The sequence below is a fragment of the Notolabrus celidotus genome, chromosome 7 (genome assembly GCF_009762535.1).
Source record: "Notolabrus celidotus isolate fNotCel1 chromosome 7, fNotCel1.pri, whole genome shotgun sequence".
NCBI lineage: Eukaryota > Metazoa > Chordata > Actinopteri > Labriformes > Labridae > Notolabrus > Notolabrus celidotus.
In genome coordinates this window covers 16,199,483-16,220,078 of record NC_048278.1, presented here as the reverse complement: position 1 = coordinate 16,220,078, position 20,596 = coordinate 16,199,483, and the positions used below count along the sequence as shown (strand labels likewise).

At 38.3% G+C, this 20,596-nt stretch overlaps 1 protein-coding gene across 2 annotated transcripts in view; it reads left to right on the top strand.

Annotated features, from left to right (window-relative positions):
- The window catches only part of LOC117815275 (alpha-1,6-mannosylglycoprotein 6-beta-N-acetylglucosaminyltransferase B), a 154,792-nt gene that overhangs the window by 121,746 nt on the left and 12,450 nt on the right, over nt 1-20,596 (top strand). For both annotated transcript variants that reach the window (XM_034686897.1, XM_034686896.1), the window contains exon 9: nt 9,516-9,647. In XM_034686897.1, the coding sequence (XP_034542788.1) occupies nt 9,516-9,647 (132 nt within the window). The remainder of the gene's footprint in view (nt 1-9,515; nt 9,648-20,596) is intronic.

The window sequence follows — 20,596 nt, the reverse complement described above, 5'->3', positions numbered from 1 at the left end:
GAGATCATAATGAATGACTACTTTGGGACACTGAGTGTGAATATATGTGCTGGACTGAATTAAGCAATTATGATGTTATATTTAAATTTGTTCCATATTTCCACTGACAAGGTGTAATTTAACAAAATACTGTCAACATGTTGTCCTAAGAGGGGTAATTTTCAGTCAGGAGGCACGAGTAAAGTAAAAAAGTATTGAATGAAGACAGGTCATAATATGCATGTTTATCACATATTATATTATTATGACATTCAGCATAAAGTTATTATTTAGTGAATTATTGCTTTTGAAAGCTACAGTGACTGAGGCTGAGGTGCTCATTTTTACACATCTTAACTTTCGAATGCAAAGTCATCAGCTTTTCACTGTAGGGTATAGTGACAATGTAAGAGAATATGTAGATGTGATTTAAGGTGAGGTTTTTATCATGAAAGGAAAAAAAGTCACACACCAGTCTAGAGGCACTGCTCAGTCCATTCCCTTTGTCTCTGTTCTGGACTGTCCCATGTTGAACTCAAGTTGGGCTAAATATGCTCCATGGCTGAGTTCTGTCAAATGCAGTTCAATCAGGAGAGACAAGATTTGAAGAATTAAATGTTATTTATTACAACTTAATGAATAATGTAACTTGACAGAAGATCTTTGGTGTAAGGACTCTATGGGGATATTTTTTGAGCGTAGGATGTCTGATCTTGGCAGCAGAAGAAATCCCCCATGGAGTCCAGACACTAGTATGGTGGAGATGAGAGATTTTGTGGAGAACTGCAGCCCTTTGCACTAGCTGTACGTAAGTTGTGTCCTAAGTTTGGATGTAAAGTCTTCACTAAAACATACATTAAAACCAGTTAGTTTGTAACTTAAGTTGTGTCACTGTTTGGTTTTACCACAGTAGACCTAGTAGAACTAGACCGTAATGTCCAAACTAACTAAAACATTGCCGCAGATATGACGTTTACACTTCCAGCAGCCAATCAGTGGAAAGCACCAATTTTGATCCCAGGGTTGTTACATTGTTATCTTTTGTGCCTAATCGTCTCGGAACTGACCAACAGCTGAAACAAACTTCCGCCAACTGCAGTTACTGTCACGGAACAACAGAAGGTATCTCGATAAAGTGTCATCGTAAGGTGATAACTATAGTCTAAATCCTTAATCGAGACATCAAGAGGGAAATTAGCAACTACAACATTATTACTCAGGAGTGCAAATCTTGGTCATCATATTTTTTCAAAAGGATGTAATCTCTTGCGGAAAACACGTTGCCGACATAATGTAGTTGGGAGAACCCTCTGTATCTGCTCATCCTCCAATTCATCCCACCTTTCCAAACGACACTCCGCTACGGAGGACTTTACACCTATTCGGAGCTAAGTGTAAGAATTACGCTGTAACTTAGGCTTACATTGAACTATCTCAGCTGGTGCAACGCCCAAAACGTTAGTAGAGTGTGAACTCCATCCTAAATGAGAAATTACGTTCAAACTAGGCCATGTTTGAACTCACGCACAGCTGGTGCAACAGGCTGCAGGTGGAGATGGGGAGGTGGAGGGGCGCGCACAAATCAACAGCAAGAAGGAACTAGCTGGAGAGAGAGAGAGTCATATTTAAAAAGGCAGCAGAAAAGTGATTGGCCGACAATAAGGGCTTGCCACTGCACTATTGGATGAGAGACAAAGAGTGCCACTGCTGATTAGCTAATGACAGCCCCGGAGCATGAAGCTGGAAGCTGAGCTAATGAGCAAGGGAGAGGAGAGCTAAACTACTGCTGTGAATGCAGGTATAGTCGTCCTGCCTGAACTGTCGCTAGAGCTACATTTAATCATCACTGGACAAATAACTTTGCCATTGCTCAACGCGTTTACACTCTTCTGAATGTAATTCTTAAACACTGTAGTGAAAACATAATCTATCAAATTTGCCTAAACCATGATAAACCCCTATACATGTTTGAAAGATGAAGATATTTTGTGAATAAAACACAGATAGTTTAACAGAGTTTTACAGGCTGCTTTAACACAATCATCACATGCCCATGTGAACGCTGAAACAGTTATTGTTGCCCCTCGAATGTGATTCAAATGTAAGAAATTGGGACAAGTTTCACAGTAGCTAATTTTATGCAAAAGTGTGCTCTGAAATCCAATTAGAGCTGACACAAAGCTTTAGTAGCAACACAAAGAAGGAGTTTAATCTAAAATGAGCCAATGACATTGGAAATTCTGGATTTGTTCGTCTAAGTTAGACTCAGATTGGGGGTCAAGAGTTCATCCCCCACCACTATATATTCAGATTAGGCATTTTAACATGGCAAGTGGGGTCAGAAGGAATGGTCATAAATACCCCAACATTATTTTACTGGGGATGTGTGAGTATTAGAGAGTTGTGTAGAAATTAGACTTGAAATCAGAAAATTAGTCAATCCATCCATCCAAATCATAACTTCGGGACACTCGGGACACTTCACAAAAAGAGCAGTCCTTGGCCATAATATGTATTATATATGTATTGACAAAGACCCAACATCTGTCTTCCTTGAGCAAGCCTAAGCCAGCATTTGACAATAGTGGTGTGGAAAAACTTCTTTGAACATTCATCTGACCTGGATAGGTCAAGAGAATGGTATAAGAGAAACGAGAGAGATGGACAAAGACTAACAAAAAAAGCCACGACAAATGCAACAAAATATGGTGAAGAATTATGGCTATAATGTCAATAACATGGTAATATTAGCAATAAAAGCATAGAAACCCTAACATTAACACACACATCTATTGGAAATGCTTACTGAACCTAACTTTCAATCAACTTGTAAACAGGCAAAGGGGTAAAGCTGAAGAAGGCTTTAAGCCTCCTGGCAAAGAGCTACAGTGTGCCTCCCTGTCAGTCATCTCAGCCACACCCCTGATTATGGATATTTATGTACAACTCTTAGCCTCAGTAAGATCAAGGCTGATGCACTCTCAGGTCTTCGTCTTCCATTCACCTCACTATCACCCTCACCTCACCCGCCCGCTTAGCAACCATGGGGTCCAGAGCCTTCAGCCAGTCTGCCCCCCGCCTTTGGAACTCCCTCCCACCAGACATCCGTAACATCGACTCTCTTTCCATTTTTAAATCACATCTCAAGACACATATTTTTAAACTGTCATATTCACTCTGATTACACCTCTTCAATTCACTGTATCTGATCATGTTCATTTTATTTGTTTTTATTAATTGCACTGTATCATTCCTTGTTGATTTTATCAGCTTAATTTTGATATTGTTTTTTAAACTCTGCCCTGTACGGTGACCTTGAGTGCTAAGAAAGGCGCCTTTTGAATAAAATGCATTATTATTATTATTATTATTATTATTATTATTATAATTATTATTATTATTATTATTAAAAGTTTGTACCATGGTGTAATCATGTTTCATTTTGCAATTAAAATGGGCTGTTAAACATGCTACTAAACACAGATTCCTTGGCTTTTGCAGTCAGCCTCCTGTTCAGTTTTCAATACCTTGGGTTTCTTCCTGAGTTGGTCTGCAGGTGGTCTGCAGCAACACCTTTGAGACATGAAAGCTGAAATACTAGAAAAATATAACTGATACAATCCAATCTTTAAAAAATGTTCAATAACTGATCAGAGTGTTCATTAGCCATCAAGCAATTATTTTATTTTAGTTTGATTTTTTGCCTTCACACACCATAACAAACATCCCTACCCACACTCATGTATAGATACCACATGCTACACTTGTCTGCAGTACTACATTTTTTAAATTTTTCACTTTGATCATTTCATCAAACCCTTTCATCCGTGTGTTTTTGTGGCTGTCTTATGATGGTAAGCTGCTGCCAGCAGAGCTCATGTCACTGCTGCCTCTTAACACTATCAAATAACCCTTTATATGAACAATGCAGCCAAAAAGACTCCAACGTGAAACTAGCATAGCAAGAGAGAATTCACTTGGGGTACGAAATGCATTACAACCTCCATTAGCCTTTGGCCTCATCTGTCATAGAAACGAGAGCTAAGTAAGAGCTAGCAGACCACTCACAGGTCAGATATCCAATAGCAGGTCTGTCAGCACGGTAAGAGAGAAGCCCTCACACAATCAATGAGTCAAAACGGAGCGATACTGACGCAGTTCTTGGCATGCTTAGAAATAAAATCTCCTCTTTCTTTTGTTTTTAATGGCGAGTGGGTGGTTGCAGAGAGTGTGTTTGTATGTGTATCTTCAAGGTCTTCATGTAATCAAATAGACTTTCAGGAATCAGTAGGAGTTAATGTACCAACAGACAGACAGGCAGACTTTTGGATCTCACAACACAGCAGGATCAGATCATCCCAAAAACAGTTTCATGAAGCCAAACACCTGACACACGCTCACACGCTCACACAAACAGACACCAACACACACACTGCCTCAATATGTGAGCTAATTCTTTTTTTTATTTTCTCTCTCTCCATGCTTTAACCATCTGCTGTTGTTGATGTTGCTGCTGTAAGGTACAACAGCCAGGTCATTACACATTCGGCTCTCTTCATCCTGTTTGTTTGAATCATGTTTTGCCAAAAAGCCTCCCGGCGCCTCCTGGCTTGACTTTGATTGAACTCGGCATCACCTATACGATAATATCTGATAAACAAACACACTTTTAATTCAACGCTCAGTCAAAACACAATTTTGACTTTAATAGCTTTTTTTTCTCTCTCTCTTTACTTCAGGGAATAAAGATTTCACTTTGATTTCGCTCTTTCCTAGAGCAAAGGCTGATGGAAACAGTGATGGGTATTTGATTAATTCATGTTAGCTTGATGTGTTACTTCATCACCCTGCACCTAACTCTTTTTGAAGGACATGCTAGTGGTCTTAAACATTTTGGAGCATAATGCAAGGAGGCCCCTCAACTGTGACTTCTGCAGTTCATTCATGCAGTTCCTCATGCTGAGCTCCAGTTCTAGCTTCCTTTTGCAATCTGCACAACCTACAGTATTTTCTCTCAATTGTGTTGCTGTGTGGCTCAGCAGGTTGAGTGTAACAGCTCCGGGGTTAAGGGCTTTGATTTCTTTAAGGTGCTCCGTTTTAAAAATGTATACTTCTATTTTGTAAAGTTGCACAGTTCTTCCAAATTAAAATCCATATTTTGTACGTGGACCTCAGGGCTGTGGTTTGCACCTCTGCACTTTTCAGAGTTGAGCTGTCAATCATACAGAATTTTCTGCTGATAAAGTTCAGTCTGTGTAACCGCAATCTTTGCTTATTCAGCTATCACTGCTCACATTAAACACTTTGTGTTTCTGCTGGGAGGAACGTGTTATTCAGCACGTCTTGTCTTCCAGATGATTCAAACTGACATTGTGTTACTGTTGTAGACATTTAAGCCCTGAAAGATCTAATGGGAATCCCTCACTTCTTGGAGGCAAAATGCCTTGTCCACTGGGAGACAGTTGTACAATGCTCCAAAAGCAATGTTGACAGTTCAGTGAGGCCATGGCACAAAATAATTATTGAAGATGTTGAAATAGCCTGTATTATTCTATTCATATTATGTTATTGCCATCTACTAAATATTTTAGTAACTCAGTATCATATTTACACTTTACCCCCCAACTTATTTGTGTTAGAAAACAACTTAAACTTGTTCACCATGCTTTCTTTTAGTTCAACCCTGACCCCATGCACCTGCAACTTTACTCTTTTGCACACAGCAACCAGCTGCTTGTATTTCGGCCCTAAGCATCTGATCTTTTTGCAGTATCCATCAGCAGTACTGTACATTTTATTATGACTCCCAACAACACAACTCACTTTTCAAAATGTTCCACTCCATACTCTGTTATCACATCAGATGACCCGCATGCGGATAATGACCTAGCATTTCACATCGATCCAAAGCTATTAGCTAAGGTAGTGCAGTAATACATCAGCAAAAAACAGCTTTAAATCACTTTTTGTAATGTTGGTTTTTAAAAGTTTACATGGGCTGGCATCATCATACCTGTGTGAGTGTTTGCACCTACATGCTCCAGCCAGAGCACTCAAGTTGACTTACCAGCTGCTTTTAGATGTGCAAAGATCCAGGCTTAAAACTAGAGGTGACAGAGACTTTGACGTGGCTGCGCCCACACTGTGGAACAGTCTGCCTGTAAATATTAGGACTGCACAGACCACTGAGAATTTAAAATCTTTGCTCAAAACACACATCTTTGCATTGGTTTTCAATACCTGTTGAGCAAGACATCCCAACATTTCATTTTGCTTTTATTTCATTTGGCTATTCTGTTGTGGTATCTATTGGGTGTTTGATATCTATTCTTTTTAACTAATATTTGGTTTTATTGATTTGTGTTTTAAGCTTGTACAGCACTTTGGTCAACAGCAGTTGTTTTAAAAGGGGCTATATAAATAAACTTGACTTGACTTGAATTGACATGACTTTTAAAACAGCAGTATTAGAAGATTCATACTTAGCATTGGATATTGCAACTCAATCATTAACAGAAGGGAGGAATTTTCTGACCTCTCTCTCTCTGAACACCTACAGAGCATGTGTCAGGTGCTGCAGACTATGACACTATGGGCCCGATCTACTAAAGGTTTGCGTGTATAAAAACAAGTGCAAACTTGATAGCACGCGCATAGCTGACGTACTAACCGGGAGCACCGAGGATTGCGTCTTTCAAATGAGCAAAATAGCACTCGCAAATCATTTAGCGTGTTTGCCTTCATGAATATGCAGAACACATGTAGATCATCAGAACACGCAAAATACTGGGAGGAGGAGATGCAAATGTAATCATTTAGCACACGCAATGTGATTTATCAAACCTGAAGCAGATAGCGCGCGCTGTATTTGCGTCTATATTTAGCACATTTGAAAGGCAGGTGCAAACTGGCACAGCGTTAAGGCTGATTTATACTTCTGCGTCGCAGCAGCAGGGGCTGACGCGGACATGAGCCCCACATACTTCTGCGTCGATGTGTCCGTGTCGCGCAGTAATTCTCCGCCGAAACGCCTGAGGGCAGTGTGCTCTCTCTGATAGCCGATCTCCTACTTCCGGCCCGCTACGATCTCTGTTTACTTTTCCACATCGATTCAGAGTGTGTTATGCTAATCTACAGCTGATACATGTTGCTGTTTATCGTACAGACATGATTACATGAAGAATAGAGAGGAGGACATGAAATACACGGCCGATGTGTGGCCGATGTGTGGCCGATGTCCGGGATCCCGGAAGTGCTGTGAATGCGGGAAAGACAAAGCCGCCGAGCGGACCAATCACAGGGCTTGCGGTCCGCGTCGGCTCTACGCGGAGTTACATTTTGGAGGAGGTGCACGTCAGCTACGTGCGTAGGCCTCTGCGTAGGTACGGGAGCTACGCAGACCTACGGCGTGAAAAACGGGGCTTACAAGCATTACGAAATGTTTTAGTCAATCAAACCAAGAGAACAAAATAATAATAATAAAACAACACAAATTCAAAGCAGTTCAGCACCACGGATAGCGACCGCATCATTCTGACACCCACTTTAACTTTTTCAACTAATGAGAGCACAGTAGGTCACTGTATCAACAGCTATAAAGTTTATTAAATTCGGCACAGCGGCTCACATGTTCACATACAAACAAAAAATCAATATGAAGTACTCGGCCTACTCACCACTGTTTGGACGAGCCTTAAGCTCCGCGGACTTGTCCACGATGCACTATATGTCCATTTTCTTTGATCTGTCATTCTCACTGAGCGCTCACTGAGCTGCGCCAGGCAGCTCTGCATAACTCCTCATCTCGTGCTTGCAGCAGTGTGTTGGGGTGAATTCCCTCAAACATGTTAACAGTTCCATCTAAGGTGGTGAATCTTTGGGACAGCTGCTGGATGATGATATCAGGCATTAAAAACGTTCACCCGAAAGTTGCTCCCTGGGACAGTGAGGCGACTGTCTTCATCCAAGTGACGCCTAACTTTTCTAGAGCAAGAGTGGCAGACTTAGCCTCATCAAATCGCTCTCTAAACTCCATCAAAACACTGATTGCGTTTTGGAGTAGAGTAGATGCATTTATTTCATCGGCAGATCTTCTGTTTTTTCTCACATCATTCACCTTTTCACAGATGGCCTTCCAAATCGCGTTTCTAACGCTGAGATGTCTCTGCTGGTTTATTTCCCTCCTCCACAAAGACCTCCAACTCCATGGCTTCAAACTTCATTTATACATTTTAATTCTCCATGGGTACAGCTGATAGCACACGCAAAATCCTCGTAAAGTAGGGCGGTCCACACCACTTTTGCACTCGTTATCATTTGCGCACGCAGTCTTAGTAGATCACCCGCAACACGCCCAGAAATAACACGTGCAAAATTATTATTTGCACACGCAAATTAGCACTCGTTATTTGTGATCTTAGTAGATCAGGCCCTATGTCCGTGTACATCATTTATGCATCAAACTTCAGCTGTGCCAATTACCATACTTAAAAGCCAGATGCTGTAGAGAGAAAAAACCTATAGTAAATAATAAAGCCAACCAAATGCTCTCCATTGTTAGTGGGTTATTTTGGGGCAATTTCAATGTGTGATACAACTACTGTTCAAAGAAACAAAGGGTGATCATTTGCAAGCGTGCCAGAAAGGTAGACAAGGCTTACTATTGGCAATGTTAACAATGTGCATGACATCAATCTTGTAGTATTACATGATATATATACTGTTCATAAGAGTAAATGATTGATTACTGCACAGCTGTATTAATAGCTATTAATTTGTTTCTGTGTAGCTGAACGTGCCTGAACTGAAATACAGGCTGATGTTGCTCATGGACACTAACTAGAGTACCCACTGTTTATTTTGATTCACAGTAACCATAAAGGGATAATACATTTTTTTTTATGTGGGTTGTGAATGAGGGACTTGTGAATAGTAAATGTGTCAGGAACAGAGTATGTCAATCAGCTCATCTCCTTTGTTAAGAAAGTAGCCAAAGAACTGAAGCAGAAGTGAGGCTGCAGACGGGGTCAGCTCTACTAAGTCGTTTAGCTAAATTGAAAAAACTCCAACCAAAATATTATTATCAGTGTAAGAGTATCTGTTAGGAAATCTTTCAGCCCTTTACTTTGTATTAAAGCCTATTCATTTTTGCACTATATTTGGGTAACAGGACATACTTGTTCTTACAGTGCAATCACAGCTTATTGGGTCTATAATGTACAAGTCACTGATATAGGCCTGTTGTGAATTTTGATATGTTTGCAGATGATTGTAAAGAACTGATATTCTATGATACATAGAAATTGATTCAAACCTTTATAATATCAAAAGTATTTCAAAACTTGGCACACCTTTTCATTCAAGTTCCCTTTTGTAACAAAGTGAAAATTTATTTTGTCCTAGTTAAATAAAATGATGCCTCTGAGGCTCTGTTGGCTCTCCAGTCTCGATCAGTATTTTTGAAATGATTTTCCCATCTTCGCCTTCTGTCCTTTGTGTGTACTTATCTAAACTGTGTTTCCTTTGTGTGGTTGCAGGTTTCTTGGTGTGCCCCCAGGCAGAGGCAGTTGCCCACTGACTGGCCCGCTTCCCTTTGACCTCATCTACACGGACTACCACGGCATGCAGCAGATGAAGCAACACATGGGGCTCTCGCTTAGGAAACACAAGTGAGTGGACTTTTCTGTAGCTCTTTTGTCACACTGAAGGTGTATGACGCTTCACCTTCATACATTTGTGTGTGTGTGTCTCAGTGTGTGTCAGCAATTTTCCAGGCAGGTTGGTGGGTTTATTGGCCATTTTTATGGATTAATTATTGCTGGTAATAAGGTGTACATGTCTCTGTATAGATGTCTGACTGTAACTCACTGAGCTTGTTAAATTTACACACTATTTCTGTCAGACAAACACGCACTAGCCTACCTATAACCATCAATCTGCATCCTGTTAAATACCTCAAAATGTGCAATATGTCTAATCCAGTCTTTTGCAGGGCAAGATGAAATAAAAAAAAACTGTCACAGCCAATAACCCTTCACAATAACTATAAAAGGAATGTGATACAAGATTGGAGTCAAAGGAGATTAAAGAATGTAATAAAAATCTTATGTACCCATCAGTGTCCACTCAAATGCACACACAAAAACATCATCTCATGAGTGCACTAATTTACCATCAAACAGGAGGATGAGGATTAAACATGTATCGCTTATAAGAAAGTAAAAAGATAAGTGAGATGTTAAAATGAAACAGGCTGAGATTGTGTGTGTGTGTGTGTGTGTGTGTGTGTGTGTGTGTGTGTGTGTGTGTGTGTGTGTGTGTGTGTGTGTGTGTGTGTATTTGTGGGCTGCTACTGAAGTGTGTGTAATGGCTTTTAGCATTGCTACAAAGATGGAACAACTGTAAAAGTAGGCCATGACAGCCATGGATCTGAGGCAACAAAACAGTGAAGTTATAGCAAAAACAAGGATTTAAAGTGCATCCAAAAAAAAAACACACAACCCTGCAGAGCACAGCGATACATGCCTATTTTGACTTCAGAGATCTGCCGTGTTGTTGCTTGCAAACACATAAAACTAGACTTCAGCCTTGTCTTCTCCAGCCCCTTAAAAACAGCATGCAGCCGGCCCCTTCTGTCCCACTCTCATCTTTCGTGGTCCTCTTAATTGGTATTTTTGTCTACCCCCTGTAGGTGATGGAAGCAATTGACATTTTGCTCTCCTTTTTTGTGTTCTGACATAAAGCATCTACAAAGAATGATAGAAGTAGTGAGGGCAAATGTAAATGGTAGGTCAAATAAAAGTTGAAACAGAGACAAGAAAAGGGAGGGGACAAAGAAGTGTGGAGGGATGACAATAAAGGAGAGCAGAAAAAGAGAAGCCACTAACATGCAGGAGTGGAAGGTGACTGTAGTCAGCCTGACACCACATATAAAGGGCTGCTCCATGTATTTTTAAAATCCAATTATGAGAGGGAGAGAAATGCATTAGGAGTGAGCTGGGAACATTTTTCCTCAACACACAACCTGTTTAGCTGTCTCTTTGTTTCTCACTATATCTCTCTCACACACAAAATCCCACATTTCAGCCAGACAGGATGCCAGTCAGCCTGCATCGGCACCTAATTGCTTGCTGAGGTCAGCGGTTCTCTGCGCCGACATTACCGTGTGGAGTCTTTGATTTCTGCTTTCCCTAACACAATGTGGCTCTTAGTGTTTGTAGGAGATGGGTCCTTTATTTTGCCAGATGGAATTATCTGAATGTTCAGCAATACAGAAAGATGGGTGAACACCTGTCTTCACTTTAATGCGTCAGGATGCTATATAGACATTTCAAACATGGAAAAAATACACTGGCACTACTTTTTCTCTTTGGGCGGGGGATAAGTCTGCTTTAACATACAGTCAGATGTAGAAGATACTTAACCTAGTGTTGTGAGTGCGTTCAAATACTACTGCAGTTTCTTTTAACATGCTAATCAGTTTTCAACTGTTAATTATTTATTCATTCATTTATTTATTCATTGTAATCTTTAAGGTTACATTTTGATTTATGTATAGGGTCTATTTTTAGCTTGTTATCTGTTTTTGTATGCCACTGGACCTGAGTTACATTTTTTGATCCTTCATGTTTTTAACAGTTTATATGGCATTTAACATTTTTATATGACTATTAAATGAACCTTTAACCTTAAACCTTGAAACTAAAATCTATCAATCTATTAAGTTGTATCGGAATGTATGACCAAGTGCGTTAACATTTAAACTAATTTTAGATATTCCAACATAATTTAAAATTATTTCCATTGAAACACATTCAGAACAGATACATTTTGTACTTTCTTGGCTTAGCGACTCGGTGAACCTTTGAAAAATATTGCCTCTTATCACTTGAAAAATAAAAGTCATTATTCTTTTACCAATTCAAAGCCCATCCAAACAACACAACGACTTATTGCAAATGAAAAGAAGTAACCATCAAAGCCACTTAAGACATTCATGTTGTTGTTGGAAGACTGACTCATCATTATTTAATTCTTGTACTGATATGTTCCTTCTTCATAAATTCTCCATTGGGCATTTCGATCTTCAACAATTTTTCTTAAACCCACAATTCTACAACACAAGAGGTCAATGACATTCCTAGTAGCCCCCCCCCCCCCCCCTCTCTCTCTCTCTCGCTCTCTCGCTCTCTCGCTCTCTCGCTCTCTCGCTCTCTCGCTCTCTCGCTCTCTCGCTCTCTCGCTCTCAGGTTAGAGCAGTCTAGTTGAGTCCTGTGTGCTGAAAGGCATCATTAATCAAGTGCTTGGAGCTTTGGGGCCCTTCAGCTCTCTTTAATTACTTGTGTTTTATGTTCCCACAGACATCCACATTCATTTATTATGCCAGGACAAGACTCTGCTTCCCTGTCCAGTGTGTTGTTGTGTTTGTGTGATTGCATATCTTTGTAAATGAATGTGTGTGTGTTTTATGCATGTGAGAGTTTATCTATGCATGTGTGCCTCTGTTAAAGATGCTGAAAATCGATAGGATACAGTCTTAAATCACACATCCCCCTTCATCTGACAATTCGACCAGCATATTGATTTCGCTTGCATGTTGAATATACTGCTCTGATAGAGGCTGGTTGGAGAAGTTATCCAGGGGAAGGCACGCAAAAAGAACAATAAACAGAAAAAAATTATCTCATAGATACAGGACAAACAAGAGCGCCTAGAGCTTTAGCTCTTTGGGGAGTCATCACATACTTGTTATTTATATATATATATATATATATATGTATGGCAAGCCGTTCAGGAAATAATATATTGAATGAAAGTCTGAATATATTGAATGAAACTCGATATATATGGAATGAAGTCTGAATATATGGAATGAAACTCGATATATATGGAATGAAGTCTGAATATATTGAATGAAACTCGATATATATGGAATGAAACTCGATATATATGGAATGAAAGTCTGAATATATGGAATGAAACTTGATATATATGGAATGAAAGTCTGAATATATCGAATGAAACTCGATATATATGGAATGAAGTCTGAATATATTGAATGAAACTTGATATATATGGAATGAAGTCTGAATATATTGAATGAAACTTGATATATATGGAATGAAGTCTGAATATATTGAATGAAAGCTTAAATAAGTACTCTGAACACCACTTATAATCGTATTGTTTTATTGTCATCAAAGAGACTCATCTTTTATTAATGTCTCTCTGAAAATAAACTTTTGCACTTCTTTTTAGTGTTTCTGAGGGGACACATTTTCCTCTACCTCTGTAACCTGTGGTAATTTGGTCGTACTTTTTCATTACACTCACTCACTGTCAGATGATGCACACAGGTATGAGCTCCACCTGTTAACATTGAACAGGATGCTACATTATCACAAGTCATAACAAAAGTTAGCTAGCGAACTAGAGGACTGAACCACCTGAATAAAGAAGGGGCAATATCTTTAGCCTTTGTAGAAGTGTGTATAACCTGTGATATTTAATATTTTCGTATTTTCACTTGTTTACTACCCTCCGAAATGCTTCTGCAGCCCACTGCTTCGTGTTCCTCTCGTCTCTCTGTGCAGACGGTCCGATCATCACTTTTGGATGAAACCAACTTAATAGAGAGGAGGGGTGGGTTCCTTTTTCCTATACGGATTGACTTAACAGCACATGCATTACCCAAGGGGTTGATAACCCCTTCATTAATTAAAATTGCAGTGAAAACATCTCGTGCCTCCCTCACGGTTGCATTACTAAAAGCTACGTCTAACCGGAAAACAAAATCACACCCCTATGATCACACCCCAGAAAGACAAGATGGCGCAGGCCATACATGACGTGATTTTTCATTCCATATATTCCGAGTTTCATTCCATATATATCGAGTTTCATTCCATATATCAAGTTTCATTCAATATATTCAGACTTCATTCAATATATTCAGACTTCATTCCATATATATCGAGTTTCATTCAATATATTCAGACTTCATTCCATATATCGAGTTTCATTCAATATATTCAGACTTCATTCCATATATATCAAGTTTCATTCCATATATTCAGACTTCATTCCATATATATCAAGTTTCATTCCATATATATCAAGTTTCATTCAATATATTCAGACTTCATTCCATATATATCAAGTTTCATTCCATATATATCAAGTTTCATTCAATATATTCAGACTTCATTCCATATATATCGAGTTTCATTCCATATATATCAAGTTTCATTCAATATATTCAGACTTCATTCCATATATATCGAGTTTCATTCAATATATTCAGACTTCATTCCATATATATCGAGTTTCATTCAATATATTCAGACTTCATTCCATATATATCAAGTTTCATTCCATATATATCAAGTTTCATTCCATATATATCAAGTTTCATTCAATATATTCAGACTTCATTCCATATATATCAAGTTTCATTCCATATATATCAAGTTTCATTCCATATATTCAGACTTCATTCCATATATATCGAGTTTCATTCCATATATATCAAGTTTCATTCAATATATTCAGACTTTCAATCCATATATTCAGACTTCATTCCATATATATTAATTTCCTGAACGGCTTGCCATATATATGTATATATATATATATATATATATATATATACAGTATATACACGCATACACATGGAGACGCAAATTCAAAATATTTTTTAATTGACCTTTGGAAAAGTTGAGGATCAAGGATCAGTTAGACATTAAAGACGTATTCAAATCGGATTTTTTCCTATGACAAAAGTTCTTAATTTACCTAAATCATATAGCTTTAACTTCATATATCTATATTTCTAATAGTAATGCAAAGCTACAGAGTAAATAGAGGCACAAAAATATGTTTAACACGCTGAATATCAACACATGGTCTTATAGAGTGAGGCTCAAACTAAATATGGAATTACTGCACAGAAATAAACAGAAAAATATTTCAGAATCACAGCGTCCACTTTTCTGCTACTTGTTCTCACTGAGAAAATTAAGCATGTTCATGCAGCCAAGTGTCAGACTGGAGTGCCACAAGGGTCAGAATCGCTCTGCCAGCAGAAAACACAAGCTCAGAAGACACTGATATTGCTGGTATGCAGAGATACTGGTTTATGCCAGTCTGTAAAATCTCTCTGTATTGACTTTCTTACAGTCTGTCGACGCACAGCTGCAGCCCCAGTTGAGTGTCTCCACCGATTGCAACACCTTCAGCAAGTTGGTTTGCGTTGACTTAAAGGCTAAATACTGTCAACATAGTGTTGGACTCTGCTTTGCCAGCCATCTTGGAAATGTAAACATAACACATTGGCTACCACAACAACAATACGCTTCATTAGCATCCTTTTTATGTTGTGTCTGCCTCTTGAGATCCTCTTCCCCCCCCTCCAGCTCAACAGGGGAAAGTTTATGCTTTCCTGAAATGTTCTTGAAATTTGTGGGAATATGTGAAAATGGCTTTAATTATAAAGAACCTAAGAGCACTGACTGTTCTTCAAGTGAATACTGTAAATATTTATAATTTATAATTAGAAAATTTAAGATAAAAAGTTAAGTATGAAATGTGGATATTTACATCAGAGTTGTTTTATTACTGAGCAGTCAAAGCCTTGAGTCTTTAGCTCAAAAGAATGATTAAGTTTGCAAAACCTCTTCCAAGTGTCAGGGCGGATGGTTATGGTTGGTTGAGGAAATCAGTTTGTGTAGTTTAGCACGTTAAATAAATTGAAAAAGATAATTAATCAAAGGTGATAAACTGTTACACAAGTACAAAGTCTAGTAAAATGGTAGTTGTCCATGGTCTGGATTTGGACCAAACTGAAAAAAAGGCAGTATTTGCTACAAAACTTTAGATCAAAAGAAATGGGAGCAATCATTTCACAAGAAATTCTTACAATAAGAAATGTTTCACTGGTTGAGAAATAGTCTTAGGTCAGCGGAGAGAGAAAAGACTGTCAAGGGAACAAAAAAAGCTAAAAGGCCAGTAAAAAGTCACCTTTGGTCAGACCTTAAACCGGTGGAGAGACTTACAGGATTTGAAAGAAATTCCTAACCAGTCCTGATTTAAAGCCTGCCCCTTGTAATCTAGTAATATGTCCTTGGTTAAGTACAGAATCAGCTCCCTTATCATGCATCAACAGCCCCTACTCATTCAGAGGCTGTTCGGCCACTAGCTGAATGATATACAAATATTTGAATATAGCTGTATGGTCAAACATTATGACCTGACACTCTTTATTATCATCCTAATGACGCATGACAGCTCTGTACTTTGTATTTTAACTTCCTTCTCACAGTTTGAGTTATTACCCTTCATTTATTGCACATCATTTCTCAACAATCATCCATAGACAAGTGAGCAGATTCTTTGGGAAGAATGTTCTTCTGAAGAAGTGTGATCAAACTTTTACTGCACGTATCTACACTCTACCACTGAAAGAATATTCTGGCTGAGTTCAGCTTGAAGCTAACGTATTCGAGAGGTAAAATTTGATAACAAAAACAGATTCAAATTCAAGTTTAAAGTCACTGTTGTGATCCTATAATATGCAGGTTCTCTTTATTCCCTATAGCTAAAGCTGAAACTGTGGGTGACAACACACCACCCTGCTATATTCCCCTCAGCCCGAAGGAGCTGTTGAGCCTTGCTGAGCAGCCGTTTAACCCAGATTAGCCCTATACTCTGATCCCCCGATAGATATTCAGCTCAGCTACTCCTTTGCTTATCCCCTCTTCTTCCACTCCTTCTTTTTCGCCTTCCTTCGGGACCTCTTATCTGCGGGCAGAAACATTTTCCTGGTTTCAGAGCTGGCGATATGTGATAGCGCAGGTTGGAAAGAGAGAGAGAGGAAGAGAGAAAGGGCAGAGACAAGTGAAACTATCATATGTTATTAATAATTCATTGTCAGCTTGCTGTGACCCTTACAAACAGACATACATTTTCCAGGGAATCTCATCCTTGCCGCTTCGTAACAAATCTCCATAGATAAGCATAGTTTTTCCTTTTTTTTTTCTTTGTCTCTTTCTTGCAGATAAGCTCATTTTTTCTAAGCTCCTTTTCAAAGCTGTATCACTGCAGATATTGACAGAAATATCTTAGATGTGTCAAACAAGATTGGGGTGTGACCTTGTCTCGAACAAGACTGGAATAACCTTAAGAGAAATCTGTTTGTTTTCAGCATTAAATCTCCTGAAAAATATATAAACTCTCACCCAAGCACCCTGTTTTCATGTGCAGCTCAATGCATTTATTGTGGGCGATGCATCAGTCTGACAATGCATTCATCGAGGAGTTCTTCAAAGAGAGAATAAATTGTGAAAAACTTTAGGTCAGCCAAGAGTAAAAGTGCATCAGATGTAGAAAAACATGACATTCAATGCTGGTATTTCCAGTGCAGCTACAATACAGGCATGTATAAATACATTTTTAAATCTGTCAGCTTGTCAGAATCAGAGTGCTGGAGCTTTTTTTTTGTCCTGAACTCAACATTTTTACCAGTGTTCAACAAGTGTATAGAAAGAAATCCATCATTGAACAGACAGGGAAACCAATTCCTCCACTCTGAGCAGCTGCAATAGACCATAAAACAGAATAACAGCCAGACATGTTGTATTTGAGAAAGGAGTTAACCTGTGTGGTTGGAAGAGTTGTGAGGGATGGCTATGGCTGTTTCTGTAGGAGTTTAAGGTATGTTACTTTTACTTTGAAGTTTAAAGTCTAAAAATGAAATCTGTAAAAAAAAATTAAAAAACTAGGTATCCTTAAAAGATTCCCCTGAAATAGACTACATGTTATCAACCAACAATTCTTCTGCTGGTTAATTTTCCCTGGTACTAAATGAGTCATAAAATGAGTATCTCAAAATGATGGCAAAACTCAAACACGGAGCTAAGTCAAGTCCAACATTAATATCTTCATAAAATAGATATACTTTCAATGAAAGTTCATATAATAAGTCTAATGTGTACAATCACTCTCAAAGCATATGCATATCAAGCGGACTACCAATCATGTTCAGATTATATCAAAATCTTACATCCTGTTGTTTTAGTTCCTGAATAATAATCATAAGAACTGTAAAAAAGCATAAACTTAAGGTCCCAAAAACACAGCCAAGGCAAAGAAAGAAAGAAAGAAAGAAAGACAGAAAGAAAGAAAGAAAGAAAGAAAGAAAGAAAGAAAGAAAGAAAGAAAGAAAGAAAGAAAGAAAGAAAGAAAGAAAGAAAGAAAGAAGCTCTAGTAATACGATCATTAATTTATTGTCAATTATTTAAGATATCTACATAAACATGTAAATATTAGCTGATGAAAATAGATCTCTGTGTACAGATAAGGCCAGTGGTGTATGAGAGGGACTTTTTTTTTTAACAAAGGATGACATCTGAACAGCCCGCTCTTTCTCGTTCACTCCATCACACAGAGATACTAACACACACACACTGAACCGTTATCTGCCAGGAAAGAGACTGAGAGCAGAGGAAGTTGACTGCCACCATTAGCTCTGGTTAATCCCCCTGAGCTTACAGACTGGGCAGATTGAACAAACTCACTGGTATAGACAAGGACATATTGAGCTGTATGTGAGTCAGGTGTGTGAAACTACAGCTGTGTGCTTTAAAGGGAACATTGATGTATATCTACAGGACTGTATTATTTGTGTTGATGCACAGCCTTAATGCTTCAGTGCAGTTTGACTTTTTTCATTCCTGTCATTTTCATGTCATGCCCACACTGAAGTTGGCAACTTAATAGCAGGTTGCTTTTTTCGTCTTCTGCTTCAGTGCTTTGTTTTTTCACTTCTGACAAACCTTCAGATATGTACTGTTATTTGTGGCACTGTGATAAGTATTGTAACAATCAATGCTGCTAGTAGTTTTCTGTCAGCAAGCCTCTGAGAGAAGCTTCTGACTAACTTTAAACTGAAGGCAAACTTTTGATGCGTCTTTCAACTAGTTTGTGCTTAGGAAATGACACCTCATGTATCCTGCAAGAAGATTAGATAAACAATGTTGATGTTCTGATGTTGGCACAAGAAAATCAATTTGTTTTTCTCAGTGATGAAATAAAAATAATGGTTTATAAGAAACTTACTCGTAAACAAGAGAGTAAATAGTGGTGTAATGCACATTTGAATAACTTATATATGAAATATAATTGGAAACTACAATTTAGATTTTGTGTGTTTAGTAGTTTGTTGATACAAATTACAGGCAGTGCTGAAATTTTGACATAACCATATATTTAATGATGATATCAACGTACTGTTTGGTACACTATTTTATAAGGGATTTCTATTTCAAATGGCTACCCACTCACCATATGTTACCGCTTATTACCTGACTGCCAACTATAGATACAAACAAGTTGTCACTAAGTATCTATTTAAAGATGATTTAATTGGTTTGAAATTATTTATTCATGAAGCTTGTAAAATATAGATGCCATGTTGGTAGTGTTTACCCAGCTTTAGGGTCAAATCAGCATTTAACTTAATATTTTGATTCAAGTAACAGTCTTCATATTATCCTGCTTTGTTTTAAGTTATGTCAATACATTAGAGTTTTTCTGTTGGCATTCATACCTGATGCAGAAAATAACAGCAGGTCCTCTTCCCTCATATCTTTTCTGTTGGAATTTCCTTTTCACTCAACCAGTCCTGATACACTGTCAAACCCCAACCATGTTTGTGGTTACTTCCTGTCTGTTTTTTTTTCTCTTGCCTCTGTCACTCAGCTCCTTGTGGGTTTTAACCAGAGACAGTATAAATAATGGACGTAGTATCTGTGATGTCACCAATTTGTTCCTGAGCGCTGTTTTGAAGCCAATCGTCGGCAGGAGCCATAATGGTAATGCTGAACACAACAAAACTAAGTGTGAGGTAAAGAGGAGGGCTTAGAGCCTCCTAGCCAACAGCTACAGTGTTCCCTCCTGTCAGTCAAGTCAGTCTTGTCCTTAAATGGGCAAAACTTCTAATCTTAATATCTTCTGAACCGTTGAGTTTGAAAGAAATTCCTCCCTAGTACAGTGTGTGCTGATAGAGAAAGTAGCTATGTAGACCCAAGCTGTTATTTGAACAAGGCTGTATACAAGTTTATTAATGCTGCAAAGATCATCTTTTTTTAATTGGGTTGTATGTGGTTTCCGGTGTTTCTGCAGCCAGCTTCAAGCGGATGCTCAATGAATTGCAGTTTAACACTTCCGCATGGGCTTCATATTTTGACACCAGAGGTTGCCGCTTGGTTTTAACATCCTTTGCTAGTTTATGTGTTGTTTTCCCAACTCTAGTTTTTTTTTTCTTTTGATTACTGATCTGCCATTAACAATGAACCTAAAGTTTTGTGCCCTCCAAAAGAATGTAACACAGTCAGGTGATTAGTAAGAAAGCTGGGTATCTAAAAATGATCACACTGTATATCATAGCGGTAAATATATGATTACAAATGTGTTGTGTAATGAAGTATATATCAAACCTTCATGTACTTATACAAGATTTTGAATGCATTCAAAAGTCAATACAACAAGTCATTGTATGTGACAGTAATTATATACAATGGGTATTGTTACTAAAGTAACATTGTCACAACAAATAAATCAA